The 16927-nt window shown below is 33.0% G+C and overlaps 2 protein-coding genes across 2 annotated transcripts; both read right to left on the bottom strand.

Moving 5' to 3' along the window:
• Positions 1–263: 263 nt before the first annotated feature.
• LOC127239925 (protein NDL1-like) lies at positions 264–4396 on the bottom strand. Its single transcript, XM_051258309.1, has 10 exons — positions 4086–4396; positions 2891–2990; positions 2712–2809; positions 2515–2603; positions 2352–2412; positions 2176–2262; positions 2020–2097; positions 1868–1924; positions 1594–1785; positions 264–840 (listed from the first exon to the last, which is right to left on the bottom strand). The coding sequence occupies exons 1-10, from the start codon at positions 4146–4148 to the stop codon at positions 607–609; spliced, it is 1059 nt and encodes a 352-aa protein (XP_051114266.1). The 5' UTR covers positions 4149–4396; the 3' UTR covers positions 264–606.
• Positions 4397–9098: 4702 nt separating this feature from the next.
• On the bottom strand, positions 9099–16554 carry LOC127239986 (ATP-dependent DNA helicase Q-like 3). Its single transcript, XM_051258396.1, has 17 exons — positions 16238–16554; positions 16014–16121; positions 15871–15878; positions 15692–15775; positions 14726–14866; positions 14560–14594; positions 14318–14401; positions 13937–14025; positions 13488–13640; positions 13306–13406; positions 12247–12396; positions 12060–12155; positions 11785–11984; positions 10841–10935; positions 10634–10764; positions 10452–10558; positions 9099–9608 (listed from the first exon to the last, which is right to left on the bottom strand). Exons 1-17 carry the CDS (start codon positions 16386–16388, stop codon positions 9197–9199), a joined length of 2145 nt encoding a protein of 714 aa, XP_051114353.1. The 5' UTR covers positions 16389–16554; the 3' UTR covers positions 9099–9196.
• Positions 16555–16927: the final 373 nt, after the last annotated feature.

The raw sequence follows: 16927 nt of genomic DNA, 5'->3' as shown, positions 1-16927 counted from the left end.
ATAAATACCCTTACAACTTACAATATATTACACAAATATTACTTTTATATCACACATACTAATAAGATTATTGTAGTCATTTCTATTTTATTCCTACTATATCTTAATATAATACTAATATTTTTAAAATTATAAGCAAAAAATAAATAGATATTTAGTCATTGGACAGAAATAGAAAGAGTATAAGATAAATGATTAAGATACAATTCAGCAAAAGCTGAACTCAATTGTGAGTCAGCACATGATCAGTAGGCTGCATGAAATCATATAAAATCGGCAGAATGATTGATTTATAGATGATACAAAATACAGATACACATAATGAATGAATAAATCCACATATGTAATGTATATATATATATATATATGTCTCCATCCTAACATACATATAATATATATATATATTTATTTATATTTATGTTCACCAAAAGAATCAATACTTTTAAGTGACTTCTCTCTCTCTCTACCAAAAAAGTAAAATAAAAAACACAATTCATCTTCTTCTAGTTTTCTCTAAAAATGGATGCTGATGCTTATACTGATGAGTAAGAAGAAAGCAAAAACCTGTACTGAAGTTTCGGTTTCGGTTTCGATTTTGATTTCGATCTACCTTCGGGGTGACGACGACGACGATATGCGCGTCTTGATTGGTTTCAGCTTCAGCCCCATGCTTTCCGGTGAGAGAAGCTCCGGAGAAATGCATGTCGGGCTCAGAGGGCTCCTCGGGCTTCCGTTGAACAGATTTGGCTTGTACATACCGTACCCCATCAAGAAATATTCCATCGGTATCAACATAGCGTGCGGCTGCTCCTCCGTCACCATCGATCCGCACGCCTCCACCTGTATATACATACGCACGTCGTAAAGTTCATACATTATTTCGATCCTTTGGGACTGAAAAAACGACATTTTGTTAAAAGTTAGGTGTGGCAATTCGAGCCGGCCCGGCCCGAGACAATATATATTTAAATAGTAGAAGTGGGGAATTGAACCCACAACCAAACATATACTCCCTCCGATCACTCTTTTGAAAGAGACCATTTTAAGTTTTGTGGTAATATTTTATTATTATTAGAGGAAGTATATCAGAATATTCGATATTTTTAGCATTTGACTTTATATAAAAAGTAAATGCATATGTATGTTTGTAATTTAAATAAAAGTTAAGATTATTTTGGCATTAGTATATAATTATTTTTACTAAAAAAAATTGATACTTAGAAATAAGAAGGACAAAAATGATAAAAAATATATTTTAAAATGGAACGAAGGGCGAGTTAGTCAAAAACTTTATCATCAAGACATGTTTTAATTTTTATCTTTATTTAAAAAATTAATATATATATATTATATAAAATGTATTAAAATTTAAATACTAGTCAGGCCAAGCACAGCCCGATCTTTGTGAGCCCAGCACAACACTATTCATTAGCATGTCGGCCAAGCATGGCCAAAAAATTTTCAGGCCTATTTTTGGAGACCCAAGTACGATTTTTTTGTACCGCACTTATTTTTTTCATCCCTGTTGAAAGTATAGAAACTTTTGGCAAAAGCATCCGATCAAATTATGGGAGATTAAGAGTAATAGTGTACCTCAACCAAGGCGCTGAATCTTCGATCGAGTTTCGCAGCGACGTGGAGACCTTCGGAATGGAAAGAAGAATCATCTCCGACGAATATCAGCGTGCGACACCTCAGCGTCTTCAGCCCGTCGGTTATGTCAGGTCGCGCATTTATCGCTTGAAGGAATCGCCAAACATTTAAGCTCTGCCTCTCGTCGAGGAGCTGTAAGAAACGACGGCATGCTAAACATTCGAACATTTTAATTTACTTTGCGAGTAGGAACAAGGCGAGTCGAAGAACTAACCCGTCGGCATGCTTGAACGATGTCAGATTCCGGGACTTCTACAGTGCCGCGAACTTCCTATCGCAATTGAAACGAAAAAAAAAAAAATGTTCTTATCCGCATATCTCGGAAACTATAAATATGTTTTCGACATCAATGAGATTCTAATGTACCTTGCTGAAGTACCGGTAGAGTAAGAAGTCCTTCAAAACTCCACACATGCCGTAATAATAAAGCAAGTTCGACATGACCTGCAGTAGTCGTAAACGATTCGATTTTAACTGAGAAAAGTAAGTAAACATGGAGTAGATAAAATGTCGATACGAGACCTTATTACATAGCCATTCCGTCCAAGACGGCGCTTTGCACAGAGGAGAAACGAGGATCAAACCAAGAACCCGCTCTCTAAACTTCATCTGGTATCATAAACCCGTGTCATCGACAAACATAAATTAAAACAAAAAACGCATATTAATGCCCAAACATATCGAGATTGAAAACATACGGCAAATAAGGCGAGGATGTAAGCGCCGGCCATTACACCCATACACATAACTGCGCCAAGCCTGTATACGAAGTTAAAAATGCTGTTAACGACGACTTTACAATACAAGCAATCGTTATAACACAGGTCGGTCAATCAGCCGCAAACCCATCACGTTCATTACCTGAAATAGTCGAGCACCTCCAGAATTTGATCGGCCAAGTCCTCAATCGAAGGGACAGGAATATCATCAGAAAGTGGAGCAGCTCCCAACTGCAAGAACTCTTACCAGAGTCCCGTATAAATTTGATGTGAGTTATAAAGCTCGGAATTTCCATAAAGAAGCGACCAAAAACGTCCACAAGTTAGCCAATTACAAACCTCGTGCCCTGGAGGACTGATATGATAAATACAAAAATTGTGTAGCAGCAACGACGCAGCTTCCGGACAAAAGAACAGTCCTTGAAAACACGACATATCTGCAGAAATACAACCCGAATTAAAACTTCAGTTTAAATCGAACACAAGAAAACAAGAACCCCAACCGACTCAAAACTTACGATTTAAAGCCAGATCTGGATAAGTGATCAGGCCAGGCTTGTCCGGGTCACCATACACTATAACCGACACCGAGCCACATCGAGTTTGTATGATATGTTCCTGAGTAAAAAAAAGCAATTAAAAATCAGAACATTTGAAATTTTCTAAATTGAAACAGCCATTATAAGTTATAACATACCGAACATTCTATGTCCAAACAGAGAAATGTTAATGAAATAATCATAAATATAGCTCGGTTCGATTTCCCTTAAAGTAAAGTCGAACACCTGTGTAGAACAATGAACTTCCATCCTAGAAAAGGAATCAAGCATGTGTTGTACCCAATCCACTTTTTATCCAAAACATTGAGTAGAAAAGAATATTGCAAAAAGGTTTGAATAAAGAAAAAAACTTTCCCACAATACACACATTTGAGGCTTAAGAAAAAACAGCTTCGCATCCGAAAAGGATGGCAGCGAAGAATTTAATAAATAATTCGTGATAAAGATAGATAATATTATAAATTACAATGATTGCAACATCTAACCACTGCCTAAAAGAATAGTGTATAGAATAACACCCAACCTATGCTATCATGGAAGTAAATCAACGACAACACGACAGGTGTCGAGCGATAATTTCATTTAATCGAACATTCGAATCAATCAAACATAAATCTCCAATCACAAACAACATATCATCCCCAACAGTTTAGGTCCATTTCTATATACTTCCAAGAACATTAATGGCTCCAAACTAAAATTGCCATTTGGAAATGCACAAATTGTTCTTTTTTATCTTATCTATAAGGAACAGATCAAACAATCCTTAGTTATCTAAGCTCTCCTTTTCTTAACTTTCACTTCATTAAAAGGAATTTGTTCATTCATAGTAACTTCAGGATTGTTCTTCATGTTTTTACCTAATAATCTGAAATCAATTTGGCAAAAAAGCGAAGACAAATGAAATCTGGAAAGTAATAGAAACACTTAAATCGTAACTTCCTTCCGCAAACAACGGATCAAAAGCACATTAACTAAAAAGCAGATCTAAAATCATCAATCTAGAACAAAAATGAAGGTCAATCCCCAACGAACAAACTCATCCCCTTCCATCAACTACACGAAGAACAACCAGGCCACAGGATCTGATGAGAAATTAAAAAACGACAAATTTTAACAACTAACTTCAATTTTTCAAAAATTAAATCAAAACCTTTCCACCAAGATAAATCGTCTCCACGTCGAGGCAGACGGAGTCGGCGCACCATTCAGCCATCGCCGCCGCCTCTTCCTCCCGATTCCGGAGCAATTAATTCCTCCAAAAACACTAACGCATTCGCATTACCTGTATGTATTAGGAGAGAGAGAGGCGCAGGCAGGCTTGTGGACGAAGCGATTCTTCAGCTTCCTACAAATCTTCGTCTACGATTTTTGGTTTTTTGTTTTTCTACCCGAATATATGAAATCAATTCTCCTCCACCGACGGTTCTCCGCCCTCTCTCTCTCTCTCTCTCTCCTCCGCCATTTTCTCTCTCTTCTGTGTATTTATACGGAGGAAGTGTGGACGCAGTGAGGGGCATATATGTCATTTCGGGGGGCGTCCCGTGAGTGACTGCTGTCAATAATTCAACCGCAGTTAACGGCGGAAATCTTGACGGTTGACAGACGGAATATTCTCGCCACCTGTCATGTTTTGTCCTCTCCCTTTCCATTTTAGACTTATTTTAGATTATTCGTCAATCAAATTCAAGTTTGAATTTTGCTTTGAATTTTATTTATATCAACGCCATCTCAGACTTCAATTTTCTTTTTTTTTTTAGAAAAAAAACAAAAGAGAGACCTGAGGTCACAAGTCCAATCCCTACACCACCAAATCATCACATACGTACAAAATATATATATATATTTTATTGCATGGAAATCAATCCTAGAGATCTAATATAACATAAATTTAGAGAAGTAGTCGGAATATGGACTTCTATCTCTGCACATATGGAATCTAATAACAAATTTTGTTAATTTTGGAACGATCAAGAATGTGTGATTGAGCTCTCATGGATAGGGCTCCTTTGTATGGACTTCTCTCAACATTTTTTTTTTTTTTTTTTTTTTTTTATATAAAGAGAAGCCAAACTCTTTTTTTTTTTTTTTTTTTTTTTTTTAATATTGTTTCCTTAATAAACATTAAATTTATTAGTATTATCAAAAAAATTTGTTCTAATATAGTACAAGTTTTTGGATATTTATTCTATTCAATTCGAATATCAAATATATGCACATTCACAAATAATCGAACTATATCCACTCCTAAGGACCGTGACCTGGTCCAACAAAATCGAAATTAATGATGGAACACCACGATCGGGTGCCGATGAGTCGGATTCGTCCTCGATGTCATCATCGTAAAAAAAATCCTTGTCCTCGTAAAAAATATCCGACGGAAGAGGCCATTAAAGAGATTAAGACGATGATTGAGAGAAATTGGAGTGAATCTTTTGGCTATGTTTGATTTATTGTTTTTTTTATTATTTTTGTATATTTTATTTGAAAATATTTATTTTTTATTTTTGTAAAAATCAATGTTATTACCAAAATACTTTAATTTTTTTTTACTTAATTACAAATATAATTATTTTATACATAAACAATACATATTTGTAATAAGGACATGTGTTGATTGTTCGTAATTACAACAAACGTGTGTTTTATAAGAGTATGCCATGTCCTAAAATAAATTGCTCATGTATTGTGTGAGACTATATAATATGTTATTAGTTTATTTGTTGTATTTGTATTATATTAATATAAATATTGTGCTGTCAATAATAATATTGTGCCTTATTTGTTAGCATATTGCATGCTATTCAACAACATAGTATTGAATTTAATAGTTGTCATCTAATTAAAAAAATATAAACTAATTTAATTAATTATATTACATATAATATTATACATATCCAAAATATTTATATTTTTGTATTTTTTTTCTTAATAAACAAATATTTGTATTTTGGGTAAATTGTTTTTTAGTCCCGGAACTAGATTTCTTTATTATTTTAGTTACGTAAGTGGAGCTTGTCGTAAACTAGTCCTATAAGTGAAAAATTTTCGTTGTTTTAGTCCTCCGGCGCCGGAGATGCCTGCGTGGCTCGCCGGAGGTGATGTGTCAGCCAGGTGTCGATGACTTGGCGGACACGTGGATTTTTTTTATTATTTTTTTATTTTTTAAATTTTTTTTAAAACTTATTTTTAATTTATTTTAAATTTTATTTGTGTTTTTTTTATTTAGTCCAATTAAAAAAATTAAAAAAAAAATCCACGTGTCCGCCAGGTGTCGCTGACCTGACAGGACACCTGGCGGATACGTCACCTCCGGCGAGCCACGCGGGCGTCTCCGGCGCCGGAGGACTAAAACAACGAAAATTTTTCACTTATAGGACTAGTTTGCGACATGCTCCACTTACGGGACTAAAATGATAAGGCGGTCCAGTTACGAGACTAAAAAAAATAATTTACCCTTGTATTTTTATTTAAAACTCTATATCTTTTTAATAAAATTAATTTATAAATAAAAAACTATATTACTTATATTTACTTGTATTATACATAGTATACAATTTATACATGCAATATAATATTTATATTGTATATATTTTATTAAAATATAACTTTTAAAAACATATTACTTGTTCTAATTATACATGTTAATTCTTATTAATAGATATATTTGTTTAATATTTTGATTTAAAATATATATTTTTTTCAATGTAAAATGCCTATAATCTCACGGTTAATAGTCTATATTCACACCATTATATTATTCTTTACGGGACTAATCATTTCATTTCTAGTAATGATAAATCTAACTTGTTTTTATAAATATTTTTATTTTAAATAGCATCATCATTTTTATACAAAAAGACATTGACAAAATTATTTTTAAATTATTTTTACATGTCTATTATGATTAAAATACTAGTATTATTTTTTAAAATTCATTTCAAAAGTAAATATATATTTTAAATGGACAAAATGAGTTTTTTTTTTTTTTTTAATATATATATTGTATGTTAACTTAACTAGAGAATAAAAAGCACATTTTATGTATATTGAAAATTATACTGGAAAAAAAAAATGATTGAGCAAACAAACTCACAATAATAATTAGTTGTGTATTCTAAAATGATTTTTTTTATACTACTTCGGTCTGGATCTAAGAGTTTTATTTACTTTTTTTGCGCGTTGATATTTGAATATTAATTATTATATCAAAATATAATACAAATTTTAAAAAAAAAATTACAAAAATTCTTTCATTAGTTTATTATAATACTAATAGAAAGAAACTTGTACAATTGTCCAAATATAAAAATATTTTTAATGTTAATTATAATAACTGAAAAAATAAATGTAACAATTATACGCGGATGGAAGAAGTATTATTCAAATATAAAATATAAATCATAGGTGCATAACAGCATAACTATTTACTACGATTATTTTGAGTGAATTATATTTATTGTATATTGTATAAATAAACTTTAGTTATTTAACTTTTGGGAAAAAATTATTTTTGGTCCAAATATAATTCATATTCATCAATTTTGGTCCAAATATAACCAAAATTTATCATTTTTGTCCCAATATAACCAAAACTTATCATTTTTTGTCCCAATATAATTAAATTTTATCTTTTTTGGTTCCACAATCAACAAATCGACGGAAAATACTGACGTGAAAAAAAATCAAACCTTATATTTATATTTGAAGAAATTGCACAATCTTGCAAGTCTACGTCAGTATTTTTCGTTGGTTTGTTGACGGTGGGACAAAAAAGATAATGTTTGATTATATTGAAACCAAAAATGATGATTTCAGTTATATTGCGACTAAAATTGATAAAATTTTTATATTATGACAAAAAATGATGAATTTTGATTATATTTTGACAAAAATAATAAATTTTAATTATATTAAGGGTGTGTTTGTTTGGGGGTTTGGATTTTGAGTTGAGATTTGAATAGTAAAAATTTTGAATTTGAATAGTAAAAATTTTGAATTTGAATAGTTGTATGATATGACATAATAGGTGTTGATGTGATGTTTTAAATATAAAATTGATTTTTAGTATAATATAAAAAATGAAAAATATGTATTGATTTGATATTTTTTTGGAAAAAAATTAAATAAATAGTGTAAATTCAATCCAATCTGCCAAACAAACACACCCTATGATCAAAAATAATTTTTTCCCTTAATATTTTTATAATTTTAAGTGGAAATAATTAATAAAGAATGTGAGCCCAACATCTGAATGGTGGGGTTAAGTTACCTATCCCAATAAATTGTACCATTCGTATTTACCAAATAATCATCTTTCATCATGTATATTTAAATCGTTTATTTTATTACCTCCCAAAAAAATTGATAAAGAATAGGAGACCACCATCAAACGGTGGGGTTAAGTTACCCTATTCTAATAAATTGTACCATTCGTGCTTTTGTGTGTTCGAATAAATTACATAAATATAAAAATATTTTTAATATTAAATATAATAACGGTACTTTTATTATGAAAAAAGGGATAGCAATTTTATTTTTTTTTGAACAAATGGCAAAAGATGATAAATGAAGAATAAAATTCATTATGAGTAAGTAAGGTAACTGAACCATAATTAAGTTATCCTATTACTAATATAAATATGAAAATTATACTTTCTCCGTCTATTTTCTAATGTCTAAGTGATATTTACATGTTTTTTTTTAAGTAATTAGTTTTTTATTGTAAATTGATAAAATAATTTTTTATTTTGTGTATAGATATAAACAAAATAAATAAAATAAGGATAAAAAAAAGTAAATTCCATATATAAAAATAGAAAGAGGACAATCATTTTTTTTTGGATGAAAGGACATCTACCTTTGTCCCATAAAATTGGTAAATGTGTAAATTTTTTAATATTATTATATTGATTTAGAATGAAAATGGCATAAATAAGGTTATTAAATTGTATGATATAAAAATAATGACAGTTGTATAATATATTAAAAATTGTAAGGGTATTAAATTGAAAATTGTAAAGGTATTATTTATGTTAAGAAATGATATCCTATATGGATAAAAATGAAAAATAATATCTTAATTATGGGAGGGAGGGAGTATTATAAGTAAATATATATATATATATATATAAATTTTAGGCCATAAAAAAAAAAAAAAAAAAAAGCACCATAAAGAAAAGATTCAAACTAAACAAAAAGATCCATCATTTAAATCCAAATATTAGATGAGAAACCTAAAAAATTCACTTAAAATAAAAAAAATCAAGACTTAATTTTCTTCTCCATACCTCTGCAATCTCCATGGCTGCCCTTCCTTTTCTCTGCAGAAGCTTCTCCGTCTCTAGCTTTTCTACTGTTAATGAACTCGGAAAACGACGGGATTGCCGGCGGAGCAGCCGTATCCCGGGAAAGAGGCGAGTAGGCAACAAAGCTAGCCGCGGGAACAAAACTCTTGTTTGTCGACAAGGATGGTCGTGGCGAAGAAAAAGTTGGTTCCGGTTTCTCTTCCTCGGGTCGTGCATTGTCGAGCCTAATCGCTAGATCGTCGGGGGTTGCTGTTGGCAGCCATCTTACGGTACTCGCTAACTGGGATAAATAAAAGGACTTGCCGGTTTTCCCGTATTTCTTGTAGCATTGATCCTCGAGTGCCTCCGCTGATGCAGCGAAGTCGATCCTGAAAAAATAAAATGAGACGAGATGATTGTGATAGAGATGGCAATAGGTCGGGCCAGTCGGACCCGAGACCCGACCTGAACACACATAGCTGGTCCCGATACCCGAATTAGACCCGATTATACCTAGACCCGACCCAAACAATACCCGATGGACCCGACAGATCATAATTTTCTTTTACAATAATTAAAATTTAACTTAAATTTGGATCCCAATCTGGACCCGACATATATTAAAATTTATATAATTTATTCAAAAAATATTACTTCTTCCGTCCAAAACAATAATCGTATTTTGTCATTTTCGTCTAACCCAAAACAATGGCCTCATTTTCATTTTTGTAACAAGCTCCTCACATTTTTTACAAAACTATCTCACTTTTTGTCATAATTATTATATAGAGTTGGGTCATTTTGATCTCTTGAAAATACTTTTACAGCTACTATTAATATAATATTATTATTCCTTAATTCTCGTGTCAATCTCAAATATCTCTTTTGGGATAGAGGGAGGATAATAAAATCATAAAAAATAAATAAATTAAACTAAAATTTTTAATATAATTTATATTATTATAAGTTACTTTTTTTATACATATAATGGATATATTAGTAATATATTAATTGGGTTCGGGTCGGGTCCACCCTCGGATGCGAGATCCGATCCACACCCGACAAGAGCACACAATATCCGACCGGGCTCGGACCTGATATCCGAATGATTGGACCCGACCCGAATAAATAGGTCGGGTCCGGGTCCGGTTTACTCGAACCTATTGTTATCCCTGTATTGTGATTGTTTCGGGGTGAATTGGAACGAGTAATGTGATATGAAAAAAACGTACTGCAAGGCGCTGAAACGATCCTGGTTTTGCTTCAAGGCGTTTAGTAGCCGTTGCCTCCCTGATTCCCTCAATGTTCCGGAAATGTTGTTTTTGTCGGCTTTGTTCATCTTTTTGACACAGAAAAAATGTTAGTCGAAATTAATGCAAATGAAAGATATGGGAAGAAGGTGGTCGGGGTCGACCTGTTTGTCTTGGTTTCTTTGATTACGGTAATAGTTTTCTTCGGCGCGCTGCAACGACTCCATTCTCTCGTGTAATCTCCTTTCTGAAGATTTACTTGAAAGGGCGACACTTTTCGCAAGTTCAACAGGATCTGAAGTCGAAAGAGAAAAATTGTGTTAGTAAGCAAACGTAATTATCAACTGTATGTTTCGGCGATTTAGCTTTACCATCGAAATCAGATATGTCTTCTTCAGATGCGGTTGCTTCGTCGTCACGATTCCAAAATTCTGAGAGTGGTTCAGCATCATTGAAATCGGAAGCACTGCGAATAAGCCATGAAATTATTATAATCGTAATCATTTTTCCGTGAATCGAACAAATCCAGTCACAACATTTTCTACTGGAAAACTTGTTTATAACCCACATTTTGTTCAGAAAATCTGCACTATTCTCCCTTATGATTAAGAAACTACACAAACCTCTCTCGTTTTTCTTTTTAATATTGCACAGAATCCCCGCAATATTTTCGAAAATGCAAGGGAGACCCATATTATTCCTTGAGAATTCTACACTATTTTTTAAAGGTAAAATTGCTCACCCATATTATTCCTTGAGAATTCTACACTATTTTAAAGGTAAAATTGCTCGTAACTCCCACGTAGTTTCGAAATTCAGCGTGAAATTTCTCTGTTTTAAAAAATTGCATGGAATCCCTTTATACTTTACAAAACATTGCACGAAACCCCACCGCCATAAAACATCCCTTGTATGATGGAGAAGATGATTTTTTATCTATATTTTTGACATGATGGAGGATTTCATCCAAAATTTTTGAAAGTGTTAGGGGTGCCATGCAATTTTTTAAATAAAGAGAGATTTCACGCTGAAAGTACAAGGGTGCCTTGCAGTTTTGAAAGTACAAGGGGTGTCACGTAGGGGTTTCATGCAATATTTTTTAAAGTATAAGGGGACGTCATGCAATTTTTAAAGTAAATAAGGGATTTATTTCAAAATCACAAGAAAGTTATAGACAATTTTATCTTTTTTAAAATACAAAAGAGTTTTGCATAATTCCTAAATTGCGAAAGGAGTATGGTGACTTTTCAAACTGGCTTATAAGCAATTTTTCCTTTATACTATAAGCAATAGATGTGTATAAACAAGAACTTACCTGCTCATGTATATTCTGGAAGATCCATGTCTACTCCGAAGTGAAATAGAGGTCGTAAGCTCCTCCAAATACTTCGAGACCATACTAGGATGTTTGCAGGCATCGCATGATTTTGCACACAATGTTGCCGGCGCCTCTTCCCCAAAGCTTTCTAGGATTTTTTTCCTTCGGCAACCAGACTCTTCACAATATTCAATCATCTAGAAAGTGATGTTAAGCAATGATGTATCATACAATGTAGACCGTTGCCGTAGTTAATGAGTGCTCGTATTTACCTGGCGGAAGGCAGCTAATGACTTCTTGGAGGAATCCTCATTGAAGCTTGAAGAATGTGACTTTTTCTTGCTCGCCGCATTACTCAGGATGAATTCCTGTTAATAAACTCGTTAAATTTTAAAACCGGAGCCGTCATATATTTCTCGAGAAAGAATAGCAGAATCAATCGGAGAAATGATAACCAACCAGTCGCCTTCGGTCGTCCACTCCATAATACAACAAACTTTGAGATGGCAATTGATCACGACCGGCTCGACCAGATTCTTGGTAGAAGGCTTCCATAGACTTGGGAATGTTGTAATGACAAACAACTCGGACATCCTTCCGATCTATGCCCTAAAACAATAAAGCAGAAACCCATGGTGGATATGTACTTTAGCCTCTGTTCCACGGTAGACGACTTGTATATAATGATGACTATTTACAAGAATAGCTTCATACCATCCTGCACTAAGACCATCGCTTCAGAAGAGGTGCATGAAATTGAAAGCTCCAGCGCAATTTCGCAACGAACACAAGCCAAGATAAATAGAACTCAAGGTTACTCCCAAGTAATGATAATCAGATTATTCAGGCAATGACATTAACCATGGCAATCGGTTAATTAGAAGAGTTAAAAGTTAAAACCTAGCAAAGATACCAGTAAATTTTCTGAACTTAACAAATTGCATCTTTAAGTTAGATACTGATGAAATTCGGAATCCTTGTAACTACCATCTTTACTATCTTCTGTGGCCACAATTTTCAAATTTATGAACAATATGCAAAGAAAAAGAGAACAAGAAAAAAAAAAAAGGCCTGAGTACTAGAAATATCCTTAACTTTTCTTCAGAGTATCTCAACTCACTGTCAACGATAAATTGATCAAAGCAAGAAAATAAAGACACTGATATACGGCGGGGTCAGGTTATTCCTTACGCTGAAGATAATATAATGAATTTTCCCCTCATACAGCAATATGGCACGTGACTGGGGCATAAAATGACAGTTTAGTTCATGTTTACATGGGAAAGACTCGTATCATGCCGCACTAGGCCACCAAACCTTTTGGAGTAATATTCATCAAGAATTGCAATTTTCCAGAGTCAAATCTAGTACTACTTTAACTCCTTCCGTCAAAGAAGATTTAAATACACTAATACGAAAATTGAAGTCCTAATTTGCTGAAACTAAAGAAAATATGACTTAAAAACAACACTATTGCTGAAGTACGGATATATTAAGGCAGAAAAATGAAAAGACGACATACCCAAAAGCAACTGTAGCTACAATTACTTGTGTTTTTGATGAGATCCAATTATCCAGGACAGAGGTCCGCAGTTTACTGTTCAATCCGGCATGATATGCTATGCATAACGGAAGAAAATCAGGTTGGAAAGAGTGGTATCAAAATTCAGTAATTCCCTGGAAACTGCAAAGATCATTACCAGCACAAGAGATTCCGGTATTGGACAGGTGGGCAGCTAGATCATCGCAAGCAGTACGCTCCAGGCAGTAAACAATAGCACAAATATTTCCATGGGATTTGAGATAATTGCACAGATCAGAATACGGATCATCCAGAAGGTCTTTATAGCGAACTACATGTCGTAAAACACATATAGAGTTCATCACAATTTTCAGTAATGTACAGACTAACTCGGTTGGCCTATACAATTTTGATCATACTAAATCAGATTGTATTTTTCAATTGCCTTTAACTTTATAGAGAATAAATGACTAATTCAACTTCAAAACATGAATAACTCATTAGACTGAAAATTTCAACAAAAGCCCGTTAAAAATGAAAACTCTGCATGCTTTCTCCTCAGAAATGTGCATAGAACAAACCGTCGGGAGATGCTTAGGTAAGAAAAATCAAGTTAGGGAACCTCACCTTCATAGTAGATATTAGGACGATTAAACGATGATTTCAAAATGAGTGGGCTTTGCAAGCACAAGGACGATATCACATCCTCCTGAACTCTGCAGAAGTACCAAACACTGGGTTAACCTCCATCCAGTTTCTATATTATTAATTAGTTTCTTGGGCGAGAAAGTATGAGTGTGTTTGCTTTGATCTAACATTATTCCAATACACATAATTCCCAATAAAATATACATTATTTACTTTCAAAAAATATCTCAAAGAATTACAAAAATAAAATATTTTAGTAACACTTTCACTGTTTCCGTTGAACAAAAATCAAAGGATAAGTTTTTTTTGGCACAGGGATACAGATGCTACTTCTGTCGACATTATTTTGATCAGACTTACTTGGGAGCAGCCGTAGCTGTTAAGGCCAAAACTGGTACGTTTGGCAAACTTTTCCGCAAAGAAGAAAGTTTTCTGTAGCTTGGCCTAAATAATTGAACAGCCAAAGATGAGTTTAAATTATTTAAATGTGTACAATGGTAGAACAGAACTCAAGAAAAACCATAGTATTTGTGCAGACAGGAGCAGAGAAGATAAATCAAGGAAAGTGATGCGTAAATACAAGGTGAAGTTCGAGTAATAACCTGAAGTCATGGCCCCATGTTGATACACAGTGTGCCTAACAATAATAATAAAGGGCATGTAAAAATACTGGACTGAGTCGACTGACGATGTTAAAATAAACACAAAATCATTCAATGTTCTTCCACAACTATCTGTTTATGATATTGAAGCCATGTAATTTCGAACCTCATCAATTGCAATTAGATTTAGCAACCCTCTGCCATGAATCTTCATCAATTTCGTCATAAAACCCGGTGTTGCAATAAGTTCAGGTGTAACATACAATAACCGCAGAGCTGGCTTTCCTGATTCAAGGTCTTCGTATATCTAAATATCAACACCAATTGTATCAATACAACAATACAATCTTGTTGAAAAAACACTCATTACATAGCTCCAAAAGCATTTTGACTAAATAGTTCTCCACATTAAATAATACAGAAAATGTGAGTCGAACAAAATCCAAGTAACAAAACTAGCAATCTATAGTTCGTATAAGAATAAAAAAGAAAACACAAGAGATATGAATGACTTTCGGTTTGATACAGTTGTAGAATATATAATGGTTGTGTTGAATAAACGGTCACAAGTAAGCTTGCAATCCCATCTTTGAAGTTTACCACAGAAATAATTTGTATCTATATTCATTTTAACTCTACATTTCATATATATGTGAGAGCTATTTTTAATTTGGTATTCGAACTATATGTATCCAATTTCCATTCTAACTTTGAGCTTTGAGTCAAGCTTAGATTCATTGCACTGATTTTAGGCCGTAAGAACTCTAAAATTAGTTTCTGATATCAATTCACGTCATTGACAAGTAACACCCACCGAAGATATTTCAACTCTTCAATTGGTACAAATTTTCTTAGATAATAAAACATTATTGTTTGACTATAACATTAGGAAAATTCAGTTCATAATACACTTCCTACAAAAACATAGACATTCTAATTAACTGATAAGATGAAACGAATATTCCGCACCAATAATTAGACTTGTAAAGTATTAAAACAAATGCAAAGACAGTTTCTTGGTCAATATATATCATCCATTTATAAAATTAAGTCGAGAATGCTAACACAATAATAAGGCCTACGAATGCGACACTAATCACAGTTCTTACTGAAAATTAAAATCATCCCACACCTTATTTTTGGCCTTGGCAGTCTGCGTCGAAGAGAGGTATTCAGCAGCAATTCCTTTTTCCTTTAATGCTGCCACTTGATTCTCCTGATAGAGAGAGCAATGCTTCCTATTATATGAAAATACAAATGAACAAAAACACACCAGAATCATATAAAACCTAAAAGATGAAGTGCACTCACCATAAGAGCTGACAATTGAAACAAAAATCACAGGATAAAGCAATCAGATTATTTTCCTGGAAAAATCACAAAAAGAAGAACGAACCTGTGTAGTATAAGCTATCAAAAGATAAACAGTATCACCAAAGTCAGGACATTCTCACCAATCAAAGGACTGACAACAAGCACAATCCCCAATTTCGCGACTGCCGGAATCTGATAGCAAATCGACTTTCCACCACCGGTGGGCATCAGACAAAAGCAATCTCGACCTGAAATTCAATCAACAGCGTTCTATAATCGAAATTTCGAACAACAACGAATGAAGTTCACACGCCTCGGTAGGAAGTGCATAAGCAGAATATCCATCAAATTTACGAAAGGAAACCTGACAAAACAGCCTGAATGGCAGCCAATTGCTTCCCTCTGAAATCAGAATGCCCAAAATGCCATCGCAACAGCTTCACCAAAGATTCTTCCTTGAGAATTTGCTTCTCCCGCCCTCGCACATCTTCCAGCGGCAACGATGATTTACTCATGCTTCCCTCTGCAGAAACCCCGGAATTCAACGAATTAAACCATGAAATTGCAGCAATGGCGGGTAAAATCGTGAAATCGAACCCGAGACTAAGTATCTATCAGCGATGGTATGTAGAATCGAAACTTTCTTGGAGAAGCCCTTCTGCCGGCAAAATGTATGGAAGAATCTATTCGAATAAACGGGCTGAAGTAATTATTATTATTGAATAATTAATTATAAAAATTATGTTATAACACAAATTATTTGTAAAAAAAAAATTCCAATTTATTTAGAATTTACATTTTTTAAAAATACTTTTGAAAAGGTATGATTAGTAAATAATTAAAAATTTATTAATAAAATAATTATAATTTAAAATTAAAATAATTTATTAATATAATTAAAATTAAAAATTTAAAAATTTTTAAATATAATTAAAATATACTCTCTCTTTTCCAAATAAAGTGCAATATTTATTTTTGATACGGGTTTTTAGTTGGGTAGTATTAAATATAATAATTTAGAAATTAGGTGATGGGATGGAGAAAGAAATATATA

The sequence above is a fragment of the Andrographis paniculata genome, unplaced genomic scaffold, assembly GCF_009805555.1.
Source record: "Andrographis paniculata isolate CXL003 unplaced genomic scaffold, ASM980555v1 Contig78END, whole genome shotgun sequence".
NCBI classification, from domain to species: Eukaryota; Viridiplantae; Streptophyta; class Magnoliopsida; order Lamiales; family Acanthaceae; genus Andrographis; species Andrographis paniculata.
Note: the sequence above shows the minus strand (reverse complement) of the source record. Positions and strands in the feature narration are given on the sequence as shown.